The sequence below is a fragment of the Oncorhynchus mykiss genome, chromosome 17 (genome assembly GCF_013265735.2).
Source record: "Oncorhynchus mykiss isolate Arlee chromosome 17, USDA_OmykA_1.1, whole genome shotgun sequence".
Lineage (NCBI taxonomy): Eukaryota > Metazoa > Chordata > Actinopteri > Salmoniformes > Salmonidae > Oncorhynchus > Oncorhynchus mykiss.
In genome coordinates, this window is record NC_048581.1 from 78,872,580 (window position 1) to 78,893,338 (window position 20,759).

Consider the following 20,759-nt stretch of genomic DNA (forward strand, 5'->3'; position numbering starts at 1 on the left):
CTCTCTCTCGTGGGCTCTCTCTCGTGGGCTCTCTCTCGCGGGCTCTCTCTCGCGGGCTCTCTCTCGCGGGCTCTCTCTCGCGGGCTCTCTCTCGCGGGCTCTCTCTCGCGGGCTCTCTCTCTCGCGGGCTCTCTCTCTCGCGGGCTCTCTCTCTCGCGGGCTCTCTCTCTCGCGGGCTCTCTCTCTCGCGGGCTCTCTCTCTCGCGGGCTCTCTCTCTCCGGGCTCTCTCGCAGTCTCTCTCTCGCAGGCTCTCTCTCTCCGCTCTCTCTCGCGGGCTCTCTCTCTCTCCGCTCTCTCTCGTTGGCTCTCTCTCTCCGCTCACTCTCGCGGACTCTCAGGCCTTATCGGAAAGATCACATCCCTTTCTGTATGACTGGACTAGATGTTAGGTATGCACCGCAGAAGATGTGGCTCAACTCTTTTTATCTGCCTCAGTCAATCACATGGGGTTCTACCCATTACAGGGCACTGCAGACAAGCTATTTGTCATTCTTTCTCCTCTTTAGTCACTCTAAAATGGATATTTGAAGTGGCTGCGCTGGCCCTTGTTTTTTAAGTTGCTCTTAAAAGCCTTGTGGGTGCCATCTTTCATAAGTCTCATTGTTATTGTTGAAATGATATGTTGATTTCATAGAGATGGGTTGAACCTAAATGGGATGGAAGCACGGCAAGTGGAACCGATGCACCATGTCTGGAACCAACAGGACCCTGAACAGCTTCTACCCCCAAGCCATAAGACTGCTAAATAGTTAACAAAATAGCTACCCAAATATCTGTAGCAACTCTTTTGACTCATCACATAAGCTGCTGCTACTGTTTATTACCTATCCTGTTGTCTAGTCACTTTACCCCTACCTATATGAACACATCTACCTCAATTAACTCGTACCCCTGCACATCGACTCGTTACTGGTACCCATTGCATATAGCCAAATTATCGTTACTTATTTTGTATGTATTCCTCATTATTTTTCTCTCTGCATAATTGGGAAGAGCCCGTAAGTACGAAATTCACTGTTAGTGTACACCTGTTTACAATTTGAGTTTGTGATTGGTCCAAAACGGGGATCTGCCTCATCATTAGGGCTTTTCTCCCATCCAGTCTGAAGGGTCTTCGCCCCTGGCTTTATAGGTAGTGTAAAGTGAACGTGTGTGTGGTACATTAGTGTCAGTGTTATTATCTGGGAAAGGTGTCATAAGAAATCAACTTCAACTCCACTAGAACGGCTCTGAGTTATGCAATATACACTCCTGCTTCTTTTACCTGCTGGGGAAAACATTTTGATCACAATGCTGTAAATCCAAAGGTATTTAAGCGTCATCCCATTTGGAGTTGAAGGTATTTAAGTGTCATCCCATTTGGAGTTGAAGGTATTTAAGCGTCATCCCATTTGGAGTTGAAGGTATTTAAGCGTCATCCCATTTGGAGTTGAAGGTATTTAAGCGTTATCCCATTTGGAGTTGAAGGTATTTAAGCGTCATCCCATTTGGAGTTGAAGGTATTTAAGCGTCATCCCATTTGGAGTTGAATCTAAACAATTAACGAGCGTGTCCGGGCCTTCCCTTACTTAGTAAGATAGACGTTTGCAAAAGGCTCACAAGTAAATACTTAACTTTACATGAGAGGTGTGAAATGTCAGAACAGCCATGTGTTGGGATGCCTGTCAGGAGGATATATTTTTGAGGCAGAGATGCAGCAGCAGGGAAGGACAGCATTAGTGTAAGTGTATGAACGTTAGACAGACATGTGGAGAGACCGACCGCTCTTCACTGGTTCTCTGTGTGAGACGTCTACCTCCCTGCATGTCAGTACGTGTCCTGTGAGGCTGCAGTCCCCCTGGGTCTCTCAGCGGTGTGTGTACAGGGTGCTCTGACCCCTTCCCTCCCTGCCTGTGAGGAGAGGAGCAGGGTTCTGACACAGCCTGTCCCTTTGGCTCACTCTGAACGTTTGACACGCGGAGCACGGGGTCAGCGTGACCTACTTTCCCCTGGTGGCCCTTCTGTTGTGCCGCAGCTCCCCGCTCCACGGTGGTGTGTTTGTGGGGGAAGGTGGGGAGGGATGTCAGGGCAGGGCGGAACTGCTTACGTCTTCACTGCTGTCCCGGTGTGTTAGATCACCATGTTCTTTAGGAAACACGTTGTGGTGTGTGGGAGGCGGTTGTGGGAGACTCACACAGTGGATGAGCATGAGCTGCACTGTGGGGGTTGCAGGTACATGCTGGGCAGTGCTTGGGCTGGACCCCTGCTCAGCACTCGGCTCTGTCGGACTAAATTTGCATTACTGCTCATACTCAATGATCCCTTCTACTTCCTGTACTTGTGTTAACACTGGATCTGTACTAGGTACCTATCAGGCTGCTCCATCCTCATTGAGTGGCAGTAACATACTGCGTACTGTAGATGCTTAGGCTAATTGTAGTGTTGGTTTTCCCAAAACAGACACATTAATATGGCTAACTGGCTTTAATTGGAAGGATTCTCACCAGAAGCAGAAGTGGGTGTCATCAGGTTTCTCTGTGTAACACTGCAGTTGTAATGTGTTAAACGCTTCTATTCACTCCGCTTTACCCTTTCTCCCATGAACGACCCTCAGCCTGTTAGTTTCACACCAGTGATGTTGTAAGCTTAGAGAGGGGAGCGTGTTTGACAGAATACAGCATGCTGCTGGAGCGCAGAGCCTGTCAGGGAAGTGGAGTGCTGCCAGGGAAGAGTTCAGTAGTCTAGGCTGGGTTGGGTTAGATGACTGTATCAATGATTTAGACTCGCAAGAAGGCCCTAAATGAAGACTGAGCAACCTCTCTCCCTGTGAGAGGTTGAGCACTACTACTGCCTCATCTCATTGAAGCCATGGAAGTTGAAGGCCGAACACAATACTGCAGGGATTGTTAGCAGTAAACGGGAGTTGAAAATTTGCAGTCTTCGTTTTAAAAAATGAATAATTTTAAGACCATGGTATCAATAATTGCTTATTATACCAGACATTTTTTTTATTTGACCTTTAACTAATTCTTATTTACAATGACGGCCTGGCAAAAGGCCTCCTGCGGGGCTGGGAACCGATGTATTTTAATATCGCGCACAGATGTAATAAGGATCATTTAGTTGTTAATGGCAGCTGGCGTCACCCCGGTCGGACTCATTGAGAGACTCAAGTTGAAGGCCTTCACTGAGCTAGCCTGCAACGTCACTTTTCGCCACCATGGCCTATTTATTTCCTTAACTTACCTCATTTGCACACACTGTATATAGACTTTTTTTTCTTTTGTTCTACTGTATTATTGACTGTATGTTTTGTTTATTCCATGTGTAACTCTGTGTTGTTGTATGTGTCGAATTGCTACACTTTATCTTGGCCAGGTCGCAGTTGTAAATGAGAACTTGTTCTCAACTAGCCTACCTGGTTAAATAAAGGTGAAATAAAAATAACATGCAGAGTTTGAGCTACTTTTTATTTATTTTATGTCATCTTAACCGACTTCATGTGATTCAATGTGCTATTGAGTTTTCAAATAGAAATGAATGGTGTCAAGTCATCAAGGACTTTGTCCATTCATTTACAGTGCATTTGGGACGTTTTCAGACCCCTTGACTTTTTCCACATTTGGTTATGTTACAGCCTTAATCTAAAATAGATTCACTTAATTTTTTCCTCATCAATCTACACACTACCCCATAATGACAAATTGAAAACAGGTTTGTAGATATTTTTGTAAATTTATGTAAAAACATACCTTATTTACATAAGTATTTAGACCCTTTGCTAGCCTAGTTAAATAAAGATTGACTTTAAAAAAAAAATACTAAATTGAGCTCCAGTGCATCCTGTTTATATTGGTCATCCTTGATGTTTCTACAACTTGATTGGACTTCATTTGGGAAGGTCCCACAGTTGACAGTGCATGTCAGAACAAAAACCTTGCCATGAGGTCGAAGGAATGTTCCATAGAACGCCGAGACAGGATTGTGTCGAGGCACAGATCTGGGGAAGTGTACCAAAACATGTCTGCAGCATTGAAGGTCCCCAAGAACACAGTGGCATCCATCATTCTTAAATGGAAGAAGATTAGAACCACCAAGACTCTACCTAGAGCTGGCTGCCCAGCCAAACTGAGCAATCGGAGAAGGGTCTAGTTCAGGGAGGTGACAGAGCTCCAGAATTCCTCTTTGGAGATGGTTGTCCTTCTGGAAGGTTCTCCCGTCTCTGCAGCACTCCATCATTTTGGCCTTTATGGTAGAGTGGCCACTCCTCAGTAAACGGCACATAACAGCCTGCTTGGAGTTTGCCATAAGACACCTAAAGACTCTCAGACAATGAGAAACAAGATTCTCAGGTCTGATGAAACCAAGATTGAACTCTTTTTGGCCTGAATGCCAAGTGTCACGTCTGAAGGAAACCTGGCACCATCCCTACGGTGAAGCATGGTTGTGGCAGTTTCATGCTGTAGGGATGCTTTTCTGTGACAGGAACTGGCATACTAGTCAGGATCGAGGGGGGAAAAGAAACAGAGCGAAGTACAGAGATCCTTGATGAATACCTGCTCCAGAGAATTGAACCTGATCAATCAGCTCTGGAGACCTGAAAAGTGCTGTGCAGTGAAGCTCCCCATCCAACCTGACAGAGCTTGAGAGGATCTGCAGAGAAAAATGGGAGAAACTCCCCAAATACAGGTGTACCACGCTTGTAACGTCATACCAAGGAACAATCGCTGCCAAAAGGTGCTTCTACAAAGTACTGAGTAAATGTTCTGCCTACTTACAGTTGAAGTCGAAGTTTGCATACACCTTAGCCAAATACAATTCAACTCAGTTTTTCACAATTCCTGACATTTAATCCTAGTAATAATTCCCTGTCTTAGGTCAGTTAGGATCACCACTTTATTTTAAGAATGTGAAATGTCAGAATAATAGTAGTGATTTATTTCAGCTTTTATTTCTTTCATCACATTCCCAGTGGGTCAGAAGTTTACATACACTCAATTAGTATTTGGTAGCATTGCTTTAAACAATTTAAACTCGGGTCAAATGTTTTGGGTAGCCTTGCTTTTTCAGTTCTGCGCACAAATTTTCTGTAGGAGGTCAGGGCTTTGTGATGGCCACTCCAATACCTTGACTTGGTTGTCCTTGAGCCATCTTGCCACAACTTTAGAAGTATGCTTGGGGTCATTGTCCATTTGGAAGACCCATTTGCGACCAAGCTTTAACTTCCTGACTATTGTCTTGATGTAGCTTCAATACATCCACATAATTTTCCTCCCTCATGATGGCGTCAATTTTGTGAAGTGGACCAGTCCCTTCTGCAGCAAAGCACTTGCTCGACTTGCAAGCCTCCCCTTTTTTCCTCCAAACATAACAATAGTCATTATGGCCAAACAGTTCTATTTTTGTTTCATCAGACCAGAGGACATTTCTCCAAAGTACGATCTTTGTCCCCATGTACAGTTGCGAACCGTAGTCAGGCTTTTTTATGGTGGTTTTGGAGCAGTGGCTTCTTCCTTGCTGAGTTGCCTTTCAGGTTGTTGATATAGGACTCGGTTTACTATGGACATAGATACTTTTCTACCTGTTTCCTCCAGCAAATCTGTGATTGATTTACACTTTTCGATCCAAAGTACGTTCATCTCTAGGAGAAAGAATTTGTCTCCTTCCTGAGCGGGATGACGGCTGCGTGGTCCCATGGTGTTTATACTTGCGTACTATTGTTTGTACAGATGAACGTGGTCCCTTCAGGCGTTTGGAAATTGCTCCCAAGGATGAACCAGACTTTTTTTTCTCCTGAGGTCTTGGCTGATTAAAATATATATATATATATTGCTCAAAAAAATAAAGGGAACACAAAAAACACAATGTAACTCCAAGTCAATCACACTTCCGTGAAATCAAACTGTCCACTTAGGAAGCAACACTGATTGACAATACATTTCACATGCTGTTGTGCAAATGGAATAGACAACAGGTGGAAATTATGGGGGTTGGTGGGGGTTGTGCTTACAGCCCAACACCGTGCAGGACGTTTTTCATTTGCCAGAGAACACCAAGATTGGCAAATTCGCCACTGGCGCCCTGTGCTCTTCACAGATGAAAGCAGGTTCACACTGAGCACATGTGACAGACGTGACAGTCTGGAGACGCCGTGGAGAATGTTCTGCTGCCTGCAACATCCTCCAGCATGACCGGTTTGGCGGTGGGTCAGTCATGGTGTGGGGTGGCATTTCTTTGGGGGGCCGCACAGCCCTTCATGTGCTCGCCAGAGGTAGCCTGACTGCCATTAGGTACCGAGATGAGATCCTCAGACCCCTTGTGAGACCATATGCTGGTGCGGTTGGCCCTGGGTTCCTCCTAATGCAAGACAATGCTAGACCTCATGTGACTGGAGTGTGTCAGCAGTTCCTGCAAGAGGAAGGCATTGATGCTATGGACTGGCCCGCCCGTTCCCCAGACCTGAATCCAATTGACCACATCTGGGACATCGTGTCTCGCTCCATCCACCAACGCCACATTGCACCACAGACTGTCCAGGAGTTGGCGGATGCTTTAGTCCAGGTCTGGGAGGAGATCCCCCCAGGAGACCATCCGCCACCTCATCAGGAGCATGCCCAGGCGTTGTAGGGAGGTCATACAGGCACGTGGAGGCCACACACACTACTGAGCCTCATTTTGACTTGTTTTAAGGACATTACATCAAAGTTGGATCAGCCTGTAGTGTGGTTTTCCACTTTAATTTTGAGTGTGACTCCAAATCCAGACTTCCATGGGTTGATAAATTTGATTTCCATTGATAATTTTTGTGTGATTTTGTTGTCAGCACATTCAACTATGTAAAGAAAAGTATTTAATAAGAATATTTCATTCATTCAGATCTAGGATGTGTTATTTTAGTGTTCCCTTTATTTTTTTGAGCAGTGTATATATATATTCCCCATGATGTCAAGCAAAGAGGTAGGCCTTGAAATACATCCACCGGTACTTTCAGTTGACTCAAATTATGTCAATTAGTCTGTCAGAAGCTTCTAAAGCCATGACATTTTCTGGAATTTTCCAAGCTGTTTAAAGGCAGTCAATTTAGTGTATGTAAACTTCTGACCCACTGGAATTGTGATACAGTGAATTATAAGTGAAATAATTTGTCTGTAAACAATTGTTGGAAAACTGACTTGTCATGCCCAAAGTAGATGTCCTAACCGACTTGCCAAAACTATAGTTTGTTAACAAGACATTTGTGGAGTGTTTGAAAAATGAGTTTTAATTACTCCAACCTAAGTGTTTAAACTTCCAACTTTAACTGTTTGTAAATTTGATATTTCAGTTTGTTATTTTCAATACATTTTTCAAACATTTCTAACCCTGTTTTTGCTTTGTTATTATGGGGTAGTGTGTATAGACTGAGGGGAAAAAATAGTTTCATCCATTTTAGAATAAGACTAACATATCAAAATGTGGAAAAAGTCGAAGGGTCTGAATACTCTCCGAATACGCTGTATACAGGCACCTCTCTCTGGCATCAAATGCATAACGCACACACTCCACTCCTCAGAGGGGTTGGCTTTGAATGCATTGTTGTACAACTGACTAGGTATCCCCCTTTCCTCACCACTCCTGCTCCTTGACGGCTGAGTCTGGAAGGTGGGTGGTTTTACTTGGGTCTTGGAGATTCTCCAGTACTTTTGTGTACCTTTTAGTCAGTAGTTGTGAAAGTAGCGCTCACCAGCCAAAAGTCTTCCCTGAAAATGACATGCTACATCACATGTGTAGATTTGTGATCTCTTGTTCTCTCTCACTCTGCTGAGTGTGCATCTTGCTAGCTGTCACTCAAATGGCGAGGGGTTGAAGCTCATTGCTTTTCTTCATCTTGGCCAGGTCGCAGAGGTAAATGAGGACTTGTTCTCAACTGGCCTACCTGGTTAAATAAAGGTGAATTTTTTTATATATTTTTTTTTTATTGGCTTAAACTAATTGCTGGGGACAATTTAGGGGAAATGGCGCCGTACGGCTTCCAGAAAACACTTTTCAAACTAGGGATTTCAAATAAAATGTAATTTGTCACATGCGCCGAATACAACCGGTGTAGACCTTACCGTGAAATTCTTACTTACACGCCCTTAACCAGTTTTAAGAAAAATAAGGGTTAAGAAAATATTTACTAAATACACTAAAGTAAAAAAGAGTAACAACAATGAGGCTATCTATATACAGGGGGTACCGAGTCAATGTGCGGGGATACAGGTTAGTTGAGGTAATATGTACATGTAGGTAGGGGGAAAGTAGGTAGGGGGAAAGTCTGGGTAGCCATTTGATTAGCTGTTCATCAGTCTTATGGCTTGGGGGAAGAAGCTGTTAAAGAAGCCTTTTGGACCTTGACTTGGCACTCCGGTACCTCTTACCGTGCGGTAGCAGAGAGAACAGTCTATCACTAGGGTGGTTGGAGTCTTTGACTATTTTTAGGTCCTTCCCCTGACACCGCCTGGTATGTAGGTCCTGGATGGCAGGAAGCTGGGCCCCAGTGATGTACTGGGCCGTACGTACTACCCTTTGTGTAGCATTAATTAATATTTAGTGGATAATTGAGGTAAGCCAGTAATTCTGCTCATAGATTAGGCTTGTATGAACTACACAATGGCACATCGAGCCCAAAGTAGGAAGTTTAAAAAATACTTAAGTCGCCAGATACCCCAGATATTGGGGTTTGATATGCCTCTTCATTATTTTATAAGTGTGTTGTGTTTGTTTTTAAATATATTTTCGTTTTCTGAGCCTACTGAGGTGCAAAAATACTTTCTCTTTACTGATGTTACAACTAGCTCCATCTTGTGGGATGTGTACTCATCTCACATCAACCTATGTCCAACTCAGCTGCACTAAAAAGCTTTGGGATCCTCCTATCCTCCTATCAATACTACTCCATAAAATGAAGTGGAGATGCGCGCATTCAGTGAGTCCACTAAGCCCATGGCTTGCCCAGCTCCTGCTGATTCCAGGGCCCTGCCTGCCTGCCTGCCTGCTTGCCTGCCTGCTTGCCTGCTTACCTGCCTGCTTGCCTGCCTACCTGGCTCTATCCTGGCTGTTATTAATCCAGGAGCATCACTCTACAGCCATCATCAATGTTGCTTCAAGCCCCTGATCAGCCTGATAAATTAGCCTCTCTCTGACAGTGATGACCAGCCAACACCATAATGAGTTAACTTTCAGAATGATCTCCATAATGTATTTCCTTCCCCCCAAGGAGCCTTGTGTAGCGTTAACTCATATCAGGCATCATCCCAGAGAGGGTCTCATTCGGGATGCGTGTGTCACTTAATTCAAGTTGAGTTTTGATTTTTGGCGCCCATGTAATTTGAGAAGTAGAAGAAGCCAGGTTGCTGCGGTCTCCAGAGTGTTGTTACCAGGTAGATTAGACCCTGTCTTCCTAGTGGCTTTGGCCAGGTTCAAGATAAAGATCCAGTGACTGAGTGTGTCTAGTCATGGATTTAGCAGATTCATTCCTCAGGGTGTAATTAAAAGTTGATCTTGACAGCAGGAAATGACTTGACACAGGATGATCATGTAGCATGCTACCAAGATTCCCTTTTGAACTATGATATGCTCTCTTCTCAAAGACACGAGACCTCTTCCTCTGTTTTTTTATCCCTAAGCTCTAACCCCGATATTCTCTCTCTCTCTCCCCCCCACAGAACTCAATACGGCACAATCTGTCATTGAACAAGTGTTTTCTCAAAGTGCCTCGCTCCAAAGATGACCCAGGAAAGGTAAGAGGACTGTCGGTTCAAACCCAACATACAGAGATGACAGTAAATGGAGTGGGAATAAACAGCTGCTGTCCACAGGTCGATGTAGCAGTCTAGATATATATATATATATACATATATATGTCGATGTAGCAGTCTAGATATATATATATACATATATATGTCCACAGGTCGATGTAGCAGTCTAGATATATATATATACATATATATGTCCACAGGTCGATGTAGCAGTCTAGATATATATATATACATATATATGTCCACAGGTCGATGTAGCAGTCTAGATATATATATATATATATACATATATATGTCGATGTAGCAGTCTAGATATATAGATATACATATATATGTCCACAGGTCGATGTAGCAGTCTAGATATATATATATATATATACATATATATGTCGATGTAGCAGTCTAGATATATAGATATACATATATATGTCCACAGGTCGATGTAGCAGTCTAGATATATATATGTCCACAGGTCGATGTAGCAGTCTATATATATATATATATATATATATATGCCATCTGCTCTAGAAAAATGTTAGCTTTGAACTTCTGCCAGTGCTGCCAGTTGAGAAATGCATGGCATGCTCTTAATCTGTTATGCACAATCCACCCCCACAAAATTGCATGGCAAATGTAAATGAGTTATTTTTAAGACTGGCAAGTAGTGATGCATCGATATGACATTCTTGGCCGATACTGATATCCAATATTTTCCTTGCCCAAAAAAAACCCTGATAACGATGTTTAAAATTTTAGCTGCCTTTTAAGCATTCTAGTACAGTTAAATAGTTAACACACACACATGAACGCAGCGGTCTAAGGCACTGCATCTCAGTGGAAGAGGCGTCACTACAGTCCCTGTTTCGAATCCAGGCAGTATCACATCCGGCGGGGATTGGGAGTCCCATCGGTCCGGGCCGTCATTGTAAATAAGAATTTGTTCTTAACTTGCCTAGTTAAATAAAGGTTACACATCCCACACTGACCAAAAAGTGGTGTTTGTGGCGTTTACGTATGTTCCCATTACCAGTAAAACATAATCAAAACCTATTTCTTTCACTTGCTGTTTCGTTTTTCATTTGTTCAGTCGTTTCATTCTCCACCAGGATTTCTATGGAACGTCGTTTGGGTCTTTGTGTCAAAGATAACACTATTTGACATGTCAAATAACACGACATAATCTTTCAGTAGCTGTAGTTACCAAGCTAACTATACAGCTAGGTGTCATCATCTATAACCCTCATTTATAAGACTGTTCTTATTTGATTAATGGTGGTCGGACCCATCTATGTGAAGTTAGCCACAATAGTGGACTTTGTGATTGGCCTTAAAAATAAAAGTATGGCATAATTCTACTATTTGTAGTCATTTGCATCACTGTCAATTACATTATTTTATTTTGAAGGCAAACTGCAAATTCCACTTGTGCCTAATATTTATTGTGGCTAGCTTCACAACACATAACCCAGTCCGGTCGAGCCTCACTAGCCAGATGAAGCCAGCTAGATGCTTATAACGTTAGCTTTGGGCAACAGGGTTAAGTAGCTGGCTTGCTATTTATTTTCATGAACTGAAGTTCAATTTCAATAGCGAACAACAAGTGGCAACCTTGCTAATACTTACTCACAAGGATTCCTTAATAGTTGCTAAGAATAATGAAAATGACTGCAGTTTCTACTGGTCATTGTTTTCAGGCTGGTTGTATTGGTGCTAGCTAGGTGCCAAGCTGAAGCTAGCTACCCCAGAGTTGCGTGGGAACAAATTATGCTTTATTACCAACGCAGTATTGTAACACATAATTTGTGGCCGGTGTTTCCTTGTTTGCAGACTTTTTAGTACAGCTTTGACTGTGCTACTGTGTCTTTTGACACAAAGACCCAAATAGCGTTCCATAGTATGTATGTTGTGAAGCTAATACCAGTGAGGCTATTACTGTGTAACTCTGGTAGGGCAACATCAAGGAAAATAGTGCACTTGGGAGTGTGTACCGGTGGGCCATTTATTGTAACTCCCTAAAAGTGCCCCTCATCACTTTGGAGGAGAGGAAAATGATTACTAGTATCCCCTGCTGTGTTTAGTTTCTCACATGGTTGGACCATGTGGGCCTATATTTAGTGTATCCTGGTTATGTGAATTGGTCTCAACATATGTAATCCCAGCTTTGTCTGGAGCACAGACAAGCTACCCCTCTCTCTCCCCCACACACTCTCTCCACACAATCCACTCTTGCTCTCTCTCTTGCTCAATTCAATTTGCTTTATTGGCATGATGTAACAATGTACATATTGCCAAAGCTTGTTTGGGATATTTACAATATGAAAAAAATGAATCTAAATTGTCAACGGAACAACAATAACCAAGTGTCAAAATAACCATACATTGAACAATAACAATAAGCATACAGTAGAGGACATGTGCAGGTTGATTGGTCTGTCAGACATTGTCCCTCAACTTATGGCAGCAATGTAGTGCGCTTCCAACCCACAGCTCTCTGCCTCCTCCCCCAGCAGGACAGGTAGCCTACTCTCACCAGAGAGCACGCGCTCTCCGCACGCTGTCGCTCTAGCTCTCTCCGCTCGCTCGCCGCTCTCTGCTCTCGCCGCTCTCTGCTCTCGCCGCTCTCTGCTCTCGCCGCTCTCTGCTCTCGCCGCTCTCTGCTCTCGCCGCTCTCTGCTCTGCTCTCGCCGCTCTCTGCTCTCGCCGCTCTCTGCTCTCGCCGCTCTCTGCTCTCGCCGCTCTCTGCTCTCGCCGCTCTCTGCTCTCGCCGCTCTCTCGCCTCGCTCTCTCGCCCCGCTCTCTCGCCCCGCTCTCTCGCCCCGCTCTCTCTCCCCGCTCTCTCGCCTCTCTCGCCTCTCTCCGCTCTCGCCTCTCACCGCTCTCGCCTCTCTCCGCTCTCTGCTCTCGCCGCTCTCTCGCCCCGCTCTCTCGCCCCGCTCTCTCCGCGCTCTCTCGCCCCGCTCTCTCCGCGCTCTCTCGCCCCGCTCTCTCCGCGCTCTCTCGCCCCGCTCTCTCCGCGCTCTCTCGCCGCTCTCTCCGCGCTCTCTTGCCGCTCTCTCGCCGCTCTCTCTCCGCGCTCTCTCGCCGCTCTCTCCGCTCTCTCGCCGCTCTCTCGCTCGCTCTCCGCACGCTGTCGCTCTAGCTCTCTCCTCTCGCTCTCTCCGCTCGCTCGCCGCTCTCTCGCCCCGCTCTCTCGCCCCTCTCTCTCCGCGCTCTCTCGACGCTCTCTCTTCGCGCTCTCTCGCCGCTCTCCGCGCTCTCTCGCCTTCTCTCGCTCTCTCGTTCTCTCTCCCCTCTCGTTCTCTCTCGCCTTCTCTCGCTCTCTCGTTCTCTCTCCCCTCTCTCGCTCTCTCGTTCTCTCTCCCCTCTCTCGCTCTCTCGTTCTCTCTCCCTCTCTCATTCTCTCTCCCCTCTCTTGCTCTCTCGTTCTCTCTCCCCTCTCGCTCTCTCGTTCTCTCTCCCCTCTCTCGCTCCCCTCTCTCCCTCCCCTCTCTCCCTCCCCTCTCTCCCTCCCCTCTCTCCCTCCCCTCTCTCTCTCCCCTCTCTCTCTCCCCTCTCTCTCTCCCCTCTCTCTCTCCCCTCTCTCTCTCCCCTCTCTCTTGCCTCTCTCTCTCGCCTCTCTCTCGACGCTCTCTCGCCGCTCTCCCGCCTCTCTCCCTCTCTGCTCTCTCGCCTCAATCCCTCTCTCCCTCTTCCTCTCTCTCTGCTCTCCACACTCACACAGGCTTGAAGTGCTACACCGAGCTATGAACTGTAGAGGATGGGGACTGAATGCTTAATTTCATGTTTTGCTGTAATCCTCTGATGTTGACTCTCCTGGGAGCTGCTCCACTAAATACAAACCATCTATTGCTGTATGGATCCCATTCCAAATGCAGGGCCAACATGCTCGCTTCCTTAATGTTTTATTTGGAATTTCTCTCCCCCCGAAGATAACTTCAAAGAAGCGCTAGCCTCTCTTGATATGTTACATCAATATTGTAATGTGGCAGGAATATGAGCACTGCTGGTTGTATGAGATAGGCGAGAGCCATGTCTTTCTCTGAGATGGAGAGAGAGAGAGATGATGGCAGGCATGGCATACTCCTTTACCAAATCAAATCAAATCAAATGTTATTTGTCACATACACATGGTTAGCAGATGTTAATGCGAGTGTAGCGAAAATGCGAATTATGGAGGTAAGGGGATACAGTGTAGTGCCGATACGACTCCCACTGCAGATAGACCTACATATTAATTTACATGATGTTAACTGGTTAGTTTCAACTCCGTGACTAGGGTCTGGTTTCAATGATGGATGCGTTTGGCATAGAGGAACTACATCACTACTTGTAAACAAGAACTGACTTACCGAGTTAAAGGTTAAATGGTTAGACTAAAGGTGAGAACAACAATTCACCTGACACTAGTGAATCCAAACATTACACTGTAGAGGTCGACCAATTGAAGGACCAAAAAAAGCCGATACCGATTAATCGGCCGATTTTTATATTTATATATATGTGACAATTACAACAATACTGAATGAACAATGAACACTTATTTTAACTTAATATAATACATCAATAAAATCAATTTAGTCTAAAATAAATAATGAAACTTGTTCAATTTTGTTTAAATAATGCAAAAACAAAGTGTTGGAGAAGAAAGTAAAAGTGCAATATGCGCCATGTAAAAAAGCTAACGTTTAAGTTCCTTGCTCAGAACATGAGAACATATGAAAGCTGGTGGTTCCTTTTAACATGAGTCTTCGGGCCTCCCGGGAACTACTAGAGATTCTAGGTTCGAGCCCAGGCTCTGTCGCAGCCGGATGGTCCATGGGGCGACGCACAATTGGCCCAGCGTCGTTAGGGAGGGTTTGGCCAACAGGGATATCCTTGTCTCATCGTGCACTAATGACTCCTGTGGCGGGCCGGGCGCAGTGCACGCTGACCAGGTCGCCAGGTGTACGGTGTTTCCTCCGACACATTGGTGTGTCTGGCTTCCGGGTTGGATGTCCGTTGTGTCAAGAAGCAGTGCGGCTAGATTGGGTTGTGTTTCGGGGGACGCATGGCTCTCGACCTTTGCCTCTCCCGAGTCCTTACGGGAGTTGCAGCGATGAGACAAGACTGTGACTAATTGGATACCACGAAATTGGGGAGAAAAAAAGGGGTTAACATTTTTTTTATTCAATATTCTAATCTCGGGAGTTGATAGGCTCGAAGTCATTAACAGCAAGCATTGCGAAGAGCTGCTGGCAAACGCAGTAAAGTGTTGTTTCAATGAATGCTTACGAGCCAGCTGCTGCCTACCACCGCTCAGTCAGACTGCTCTATCAAATCATAGACTTAATTATAATATAATAACACACAGAAATACGAGCCTTAGTTTCTGGATTTTACCATATTAATGACCTATCATTTTGAAAACAAAACGTTTATTCTTTAAGTGAAATACGGAACCGTTCCGTATTTTATCTAACGGGTGGCATCCATCAGTCTAAATATTCCTGTTACATTGCACAACCTTCACTGTTATGTCATAATTATGTAAAATTCTGGCAAATTAGGTGGCCCAAACTGTTGCATATACCCTGACTCTGCGTGCAATGAACGCAAGAGAAGTGACACAATTTCACCTGGTTAATATTGCCTGGTAACCTGGATTTCTTTTAGCTAAATATGCAGGTTTAAAAATACATACATCTGTGTATTGATTTTAAGGCATTGATGTTCATGGTTAGGTACAGTCATGCAACGATTGTGCTTTTTTCGCAAATGCGCTTTTGTTAAATCGAAGTTGGCTGTCTTTGTTGGGAAGAAATAGTCTTCACACAGTTTGCAATGAATGAGCTAGGCGGCCCAAACTGCTGCATATACCCTGACTCTGTTGCAAGAGAAGTGACACCATTTTTCCTAGTTAAAGGAAATTCATGTTAGCCGGCAATATTAACTAAATATGCAGGTTTAAAAATATATACTTGTGTATTGATTTTAAGGCATTGATGTTTATGGTTACGTACACATTGGTGCCACGACGGTGCTTGTTAAATCACCTGTTTGATAAATTAACAAGCACCACATCGATTATATGCAACGCAGGGCAAGCTAGATGAACTAGTAATATCATCAACCATGTGTAGTTAACTAGTAATTATGTTAAGATTGATTGTTTTTTATAAGATACGTTTAATGCTAGCTAGCACCTTACCTTGGCTCCTTGCTGCACTCGCATAACATGTGGTCAGCCTGCCACGCAGTCTCCTCATGGAGAGTGCAATGTAATCGGCCATGATCGCTGTCCAAAAATACTGATTACCAATTGTTATAAACTTGAAATCGGCCCTAATTAAACGGCCATTCCGATTAATCGATCGACCTCTATTACACTGTTGATTTTGTCATTTTCCATTTACTGTACTTTTCACCACATTTGTTGATAACGAAAATGGATACATTCAGTAACAAGAATATTCTTGGGGAATTTGGGGTAGGTACAACAGAAGACATAAAAATGACAAGGGTTTGAGTAAGAGGACATACTGGTGTTTCCAAGTTGTCACACACCTCACCAAGTGTGCTGAGTTCCTAAATCATTTCAATGCTCTTTCATGACTCAGTTTTCAACTAGAAGGTGCTTTTTTTAAAGCTCTCCTAGCAGTGCTGTGGAGGAACTACACAAGCACATTTTTCTTGGTTCACAGCCCTGTATCCCCACCTTTACACAATAACTTGTTGTTTACCCAATCCATAAACAGTCCATTATAAATCGCAATCTGGGTCATGTGGGCATAATTTTACTGCTTGTTCTATTGCCAACCAGACTAGTTAAATTCTAAAATACGATCTTATTGTTTAGGCTTTCAGTAGGCAATTCAGAGAGACAGATTAGTCATTTTGGTGCGCATAGAATGAAGTATTGAGTGCGTTCAGATGTAAGGTGGCAAATTTTCGTAACAATACAACAAACAGGCTAATTCTGTTCAGGACAACCCAGGATATGACCTCATGTCATCTTGTAACTACATCAAACATAGTGATCATAAACGTTGACACTGTATTTTACATAGAAATGTGACGTGCACATTTGGACTCACTGGTGTGTGGCTTGCTTGCATTACATCAAAGCAGTATATATTATGATCCTCAACGTCTCATTTTTCAAAATACATTGAGTCCTCGTAATTTACAGCATTTCCCTCACTGAGACAAGAAAGCGTTATCAAAAGTTGCCCAATTAGCGGTAGGGGGGTCAAATTCATAACTGTAACAATTTCAGTACCTAACTGGGATTTTGTCAAATGAAAATGGTCAAAAAGATAAATTGCTTTTCTCAGAAGCCATTTATTTATCAACAAGAATTTAGCTTAGACTGTCTGGGAGTGGGGAAGGGTGAACTGAAAATGGTCTGTTATTGGCGGAGAGGATTGGAACTCTTTATTGGTCTATTAACTAATTTACTGCATGTTAATGTTACCATAGAAAACCAAAACGCCATCTCACCTAAACAGGCTGATGTTGCAGGCAGTCTTTTCAAATAGCTCTTACACTAGAAGGGCATAATTTCTTTTCAGTCATATATATATATATATATATATATACACACACACACACACACACACACACACACACACACACACACACACACACAGTGGGGCAAAAAAGTATTTATTAAAAAGTATCCCACTTAAAAAGATGAGAGTCCTGTAATTTTCAGCATAGGTACACTTCAACTATGACAGACAAAATGAGAAGAAAGAAAAAAATCCAGAAAATCACATTGTAGGATTTTTAATGAATTTATTTGCAAATTATTGTGGAAAATAAGTATTTGGTCACCTACAAACAAGCAAGATTTCTGGCTCTCACAGACCTGTAACTTCTTCTTTAAGAGGCTCCTCTGTCCTCCACTCGTTATCTGCTTTAATGGCACCCGTTTGAACTTGTTATCAGTATAAAATACACCTGTCCACAACCTCAAACAGTCACACTCCAAACTCCACTATGGCCAAGACCAAAGAGCTGTCAAAGGACACCAGAAACAAAATTGTAGACCTGCACCAGGCTCAGAAGACTGAATCTGCAATAGGTAAGCAGCTTGGTTTGAAGAAATCAACTGTGGGAGCAGTTATTAGGAAATGGAAGACATACAAGACCACTGATAATCTCCCTCGATCTGGGGCTCCACGCAAGATCTCACCCCGTGGGGTCAAAATTATCACAAGAACGGTGAGCAAAAATCCCAGAACCACACGGGGGGACCTAGTGAATGACCCGCAGAGAGCTGGGACCAAAGTAACAATGCCTACCATCAGTAACACACTACACCACCAGGGACTCAAATCCTGCAGTGCCAGACGTGTCTTTGCTAGAGAGCATTTGGATGATCCAGAAGAAAATTGGGAGAATGACAACTCGTCGTGTTTGGAGGACAAAGAATGCTGAGTTGCATCCAAAGAACACCATACCTACTGTGAAGCATGGGGGTGGAAACATCATGCTTTGGGGCTGTTTTTCTGCAAAGGGACCAGGACGACTGATCCGTGTAAAGGAAAGAATGAATGGGGCCATGTATCGTGAGATTTTGAGTGAAAACCTCCCATCAGCAAGGGCATTGAAGATGAAACGTGGCTGGGTCTTTCAGCATGACAATGATCCCAAACACAGCGCCCGGGCAACGAAGGAGTGGCTTCGTAAGAAGCATTTCAAGGTCCTGGAGTGGCCTAGCCAGTCTCCAGATCTCAACCCCATAGAAAATCTTTGGAGGGAGTTGAAAGTCTGTGTTGCCCAGCAACAGCCCCAAAACATCACTGCTCTAGAGGAGATCTGCATGGAGGAATGGGCCAAAATACCAGCAACAGTGTGTGAAAACCTTGTGAAGACTTACAGAAAACGTTTGACCTCTGTCATTGCCAACAAAGGGTATATAACAAAGTATTGAGAAACTTTTGTTATTGACCAAATACTTATCATAATAGTAATACTTATTTTCCACCATAATTTGCAAATAAATTCATTAAAAATCCTACAATGTGATTTTCTGGAGAAAAAAAATTCTAATTTTGTCTGTCATAGTTGAAGTGTAACTATGTTAAATTACAGGCCTCATCTTTTTTAAGTGGGAGAACTTGCACAATTGGTGGCTGACTAAATACTTTTTTGCCCCACTGTGTGTGTATGTGTATATATGCACACACACACACACACACACACACACACACACACACATACACACACACACAAGGCGAGGACCGCTAGCTCCTGGTGGAAGTTCGTTATAAGGAATAAAAATAGCAAATCCGCACCATATTTGTTGAGGTGGTTTGCAGGAAGTAGATTTATTTTGTAGATAGAAAGCGAGATTAAGATGTATACGATAAAGACCGGCTATTTACATGGGGTAAGACACGTCCTACTGCGCTGCCATCTCGGAAAGAAAAAATAATTATGGCAGCCCCCCGCACCTTTCTGATTCAGAGGAGTTGGGTTAAATGCGGAAGGCACATTTCAGTTGAGTGCATTCAGTTGTACAACTGACTAGGTATCTCTCTTTCCTTACCTTGTCACAACACAACTGATTGGCACAAACGCATTAAGGAAAGAAATTCCACAAATTAGCTTTTAACAAGGCACACTTATTAATTGAAATGCATTCCATGAAGTTGGTTGAGAGAATGCTAAGAATGTGCATAGCTGTCATCAAGGCAAAGGGTGGCTACTTTGAAGATTAATCTCAAATATAACATGTGTTACCATTTTTTTAACACCTTTTTTGGTTCCTGCATGATTCCATGTGTTATTTAATAGTTTTGATGTCTTCTATTATTCTACAATTTAGAAAATAGTAAAAAATAAAGAAAAACCATTGAATGAGTAGATGTCCAAACTTTTGACTGGTACTACTTATGACTGGTACACAGGAAAATCACATGTTTGACTGCACTGGCCTTTAACTGGTAGGGAATGTGTACTGCATATTCCATGTCCTGTATCTAATCTAGACTGAGATGGGGAAACCAGAGAACGTGATGTTGACATGCGTACTGTAGGGAGGGAAAGTCAGCTTCCTTTTTGATTGAAGGTATAACAGTTAAACAGTGCTTCTGGTGAAATCATCACACGGTCATCATGGCCTTTGTTTAGAGACCGAATAGTTGGAGCTTAGTTTCATAGCAGTTGTAGCTTACAATATGGACACACACACACACTTGACTTGCCAGGCTTCGCTATGATGCAGTGTATTTGTGAATAATTTAAGAACTCTTGAAATCGAGTCTCGTGGGGGCGTGTGGAGAAATGCAGAAACTCCCTTCCCAAGGGTTTGTGCTTAGATTTTTTGCTTAATTAAAAGAAACGCCACCCAGCTCTCTACCGGGACAGTGATTTTGAGTCTACCAGGAGCTCTAATTGAATCAGTTAACCCCTAAAACGGTTGCTATGATCATAACACGGAGCTCAGGCAGCTCACCTTCAGATGTCCTCAGACGTTTCTCTGTCTGTTACTCTCAGCCTTTTACACTGAAGACAACAACACCAAATATACCAACAATGGAATTGGGCTACAGAGCTGAGAGTATAATGGGATTTACTTCAGACATATATTATTATGGGATGTCTATCTCTGGTTGGTTGCACTGTAAATTATTCTCCCTCTGAGGGAAATGCTAATCGACCCCAAGCTTTGAAAATATAAAACATATTTGCTCAACATTGTATTGTTGTTGCAGTGTTTCAAAATAAAAGCCAGGAATAAAACCCAGGATGGTGCTTTAGATGGCAGTAGTACTGTGGTTGGAGTATGGTGCACCTTATTGTATGGATTACATTAGACACAGGTTGTTGAAACCGTACCTCTCCTCTTCTGTTGTCTAGACTGACAATTTCAAAAAAAATATTGAAATGATTTCTCTCTGCTTAGGAGTCCTGATCTCACTTTCCCTTGGCAATTGAGATCTTATCAGGATTAATATGAAATATTTCAAATCATGTGTTGCATGTGGCTTCAGGGAGGAACACCATTGAAA

General features: G+C 43.5%; 1 protein-coding gene across 8 annotated transcripts in view; it reads left to right on the forward strand.

Annotated features, from left to right (window-relative positions):
- LOC110494637 (forkhead box protein J3) overlaps positions 1–20,759 on the forward strand; it is a 166,571-nt gene that overhangs the window by 124,742 nt on the left and 21,070 nt on the right. For all 8 annotated transcript variants that reach the window (XR_002469300.2, XM_021569877.2, XM_021569875.2 and 5 more), the window contains one exon: positions 9,667–9,741. Coding sequence is in view for 7 of the 8 variants with exons in the window: in XM_021569877.2 (XP_021425552.2) it covers positions 9,667–9,741 (75 nt within the window). In the remaining variant the exon portion in view is untranslated. The remainder of the gene's footprint in view (positions 1–9,666; positions 9,742–20,759) is intronic.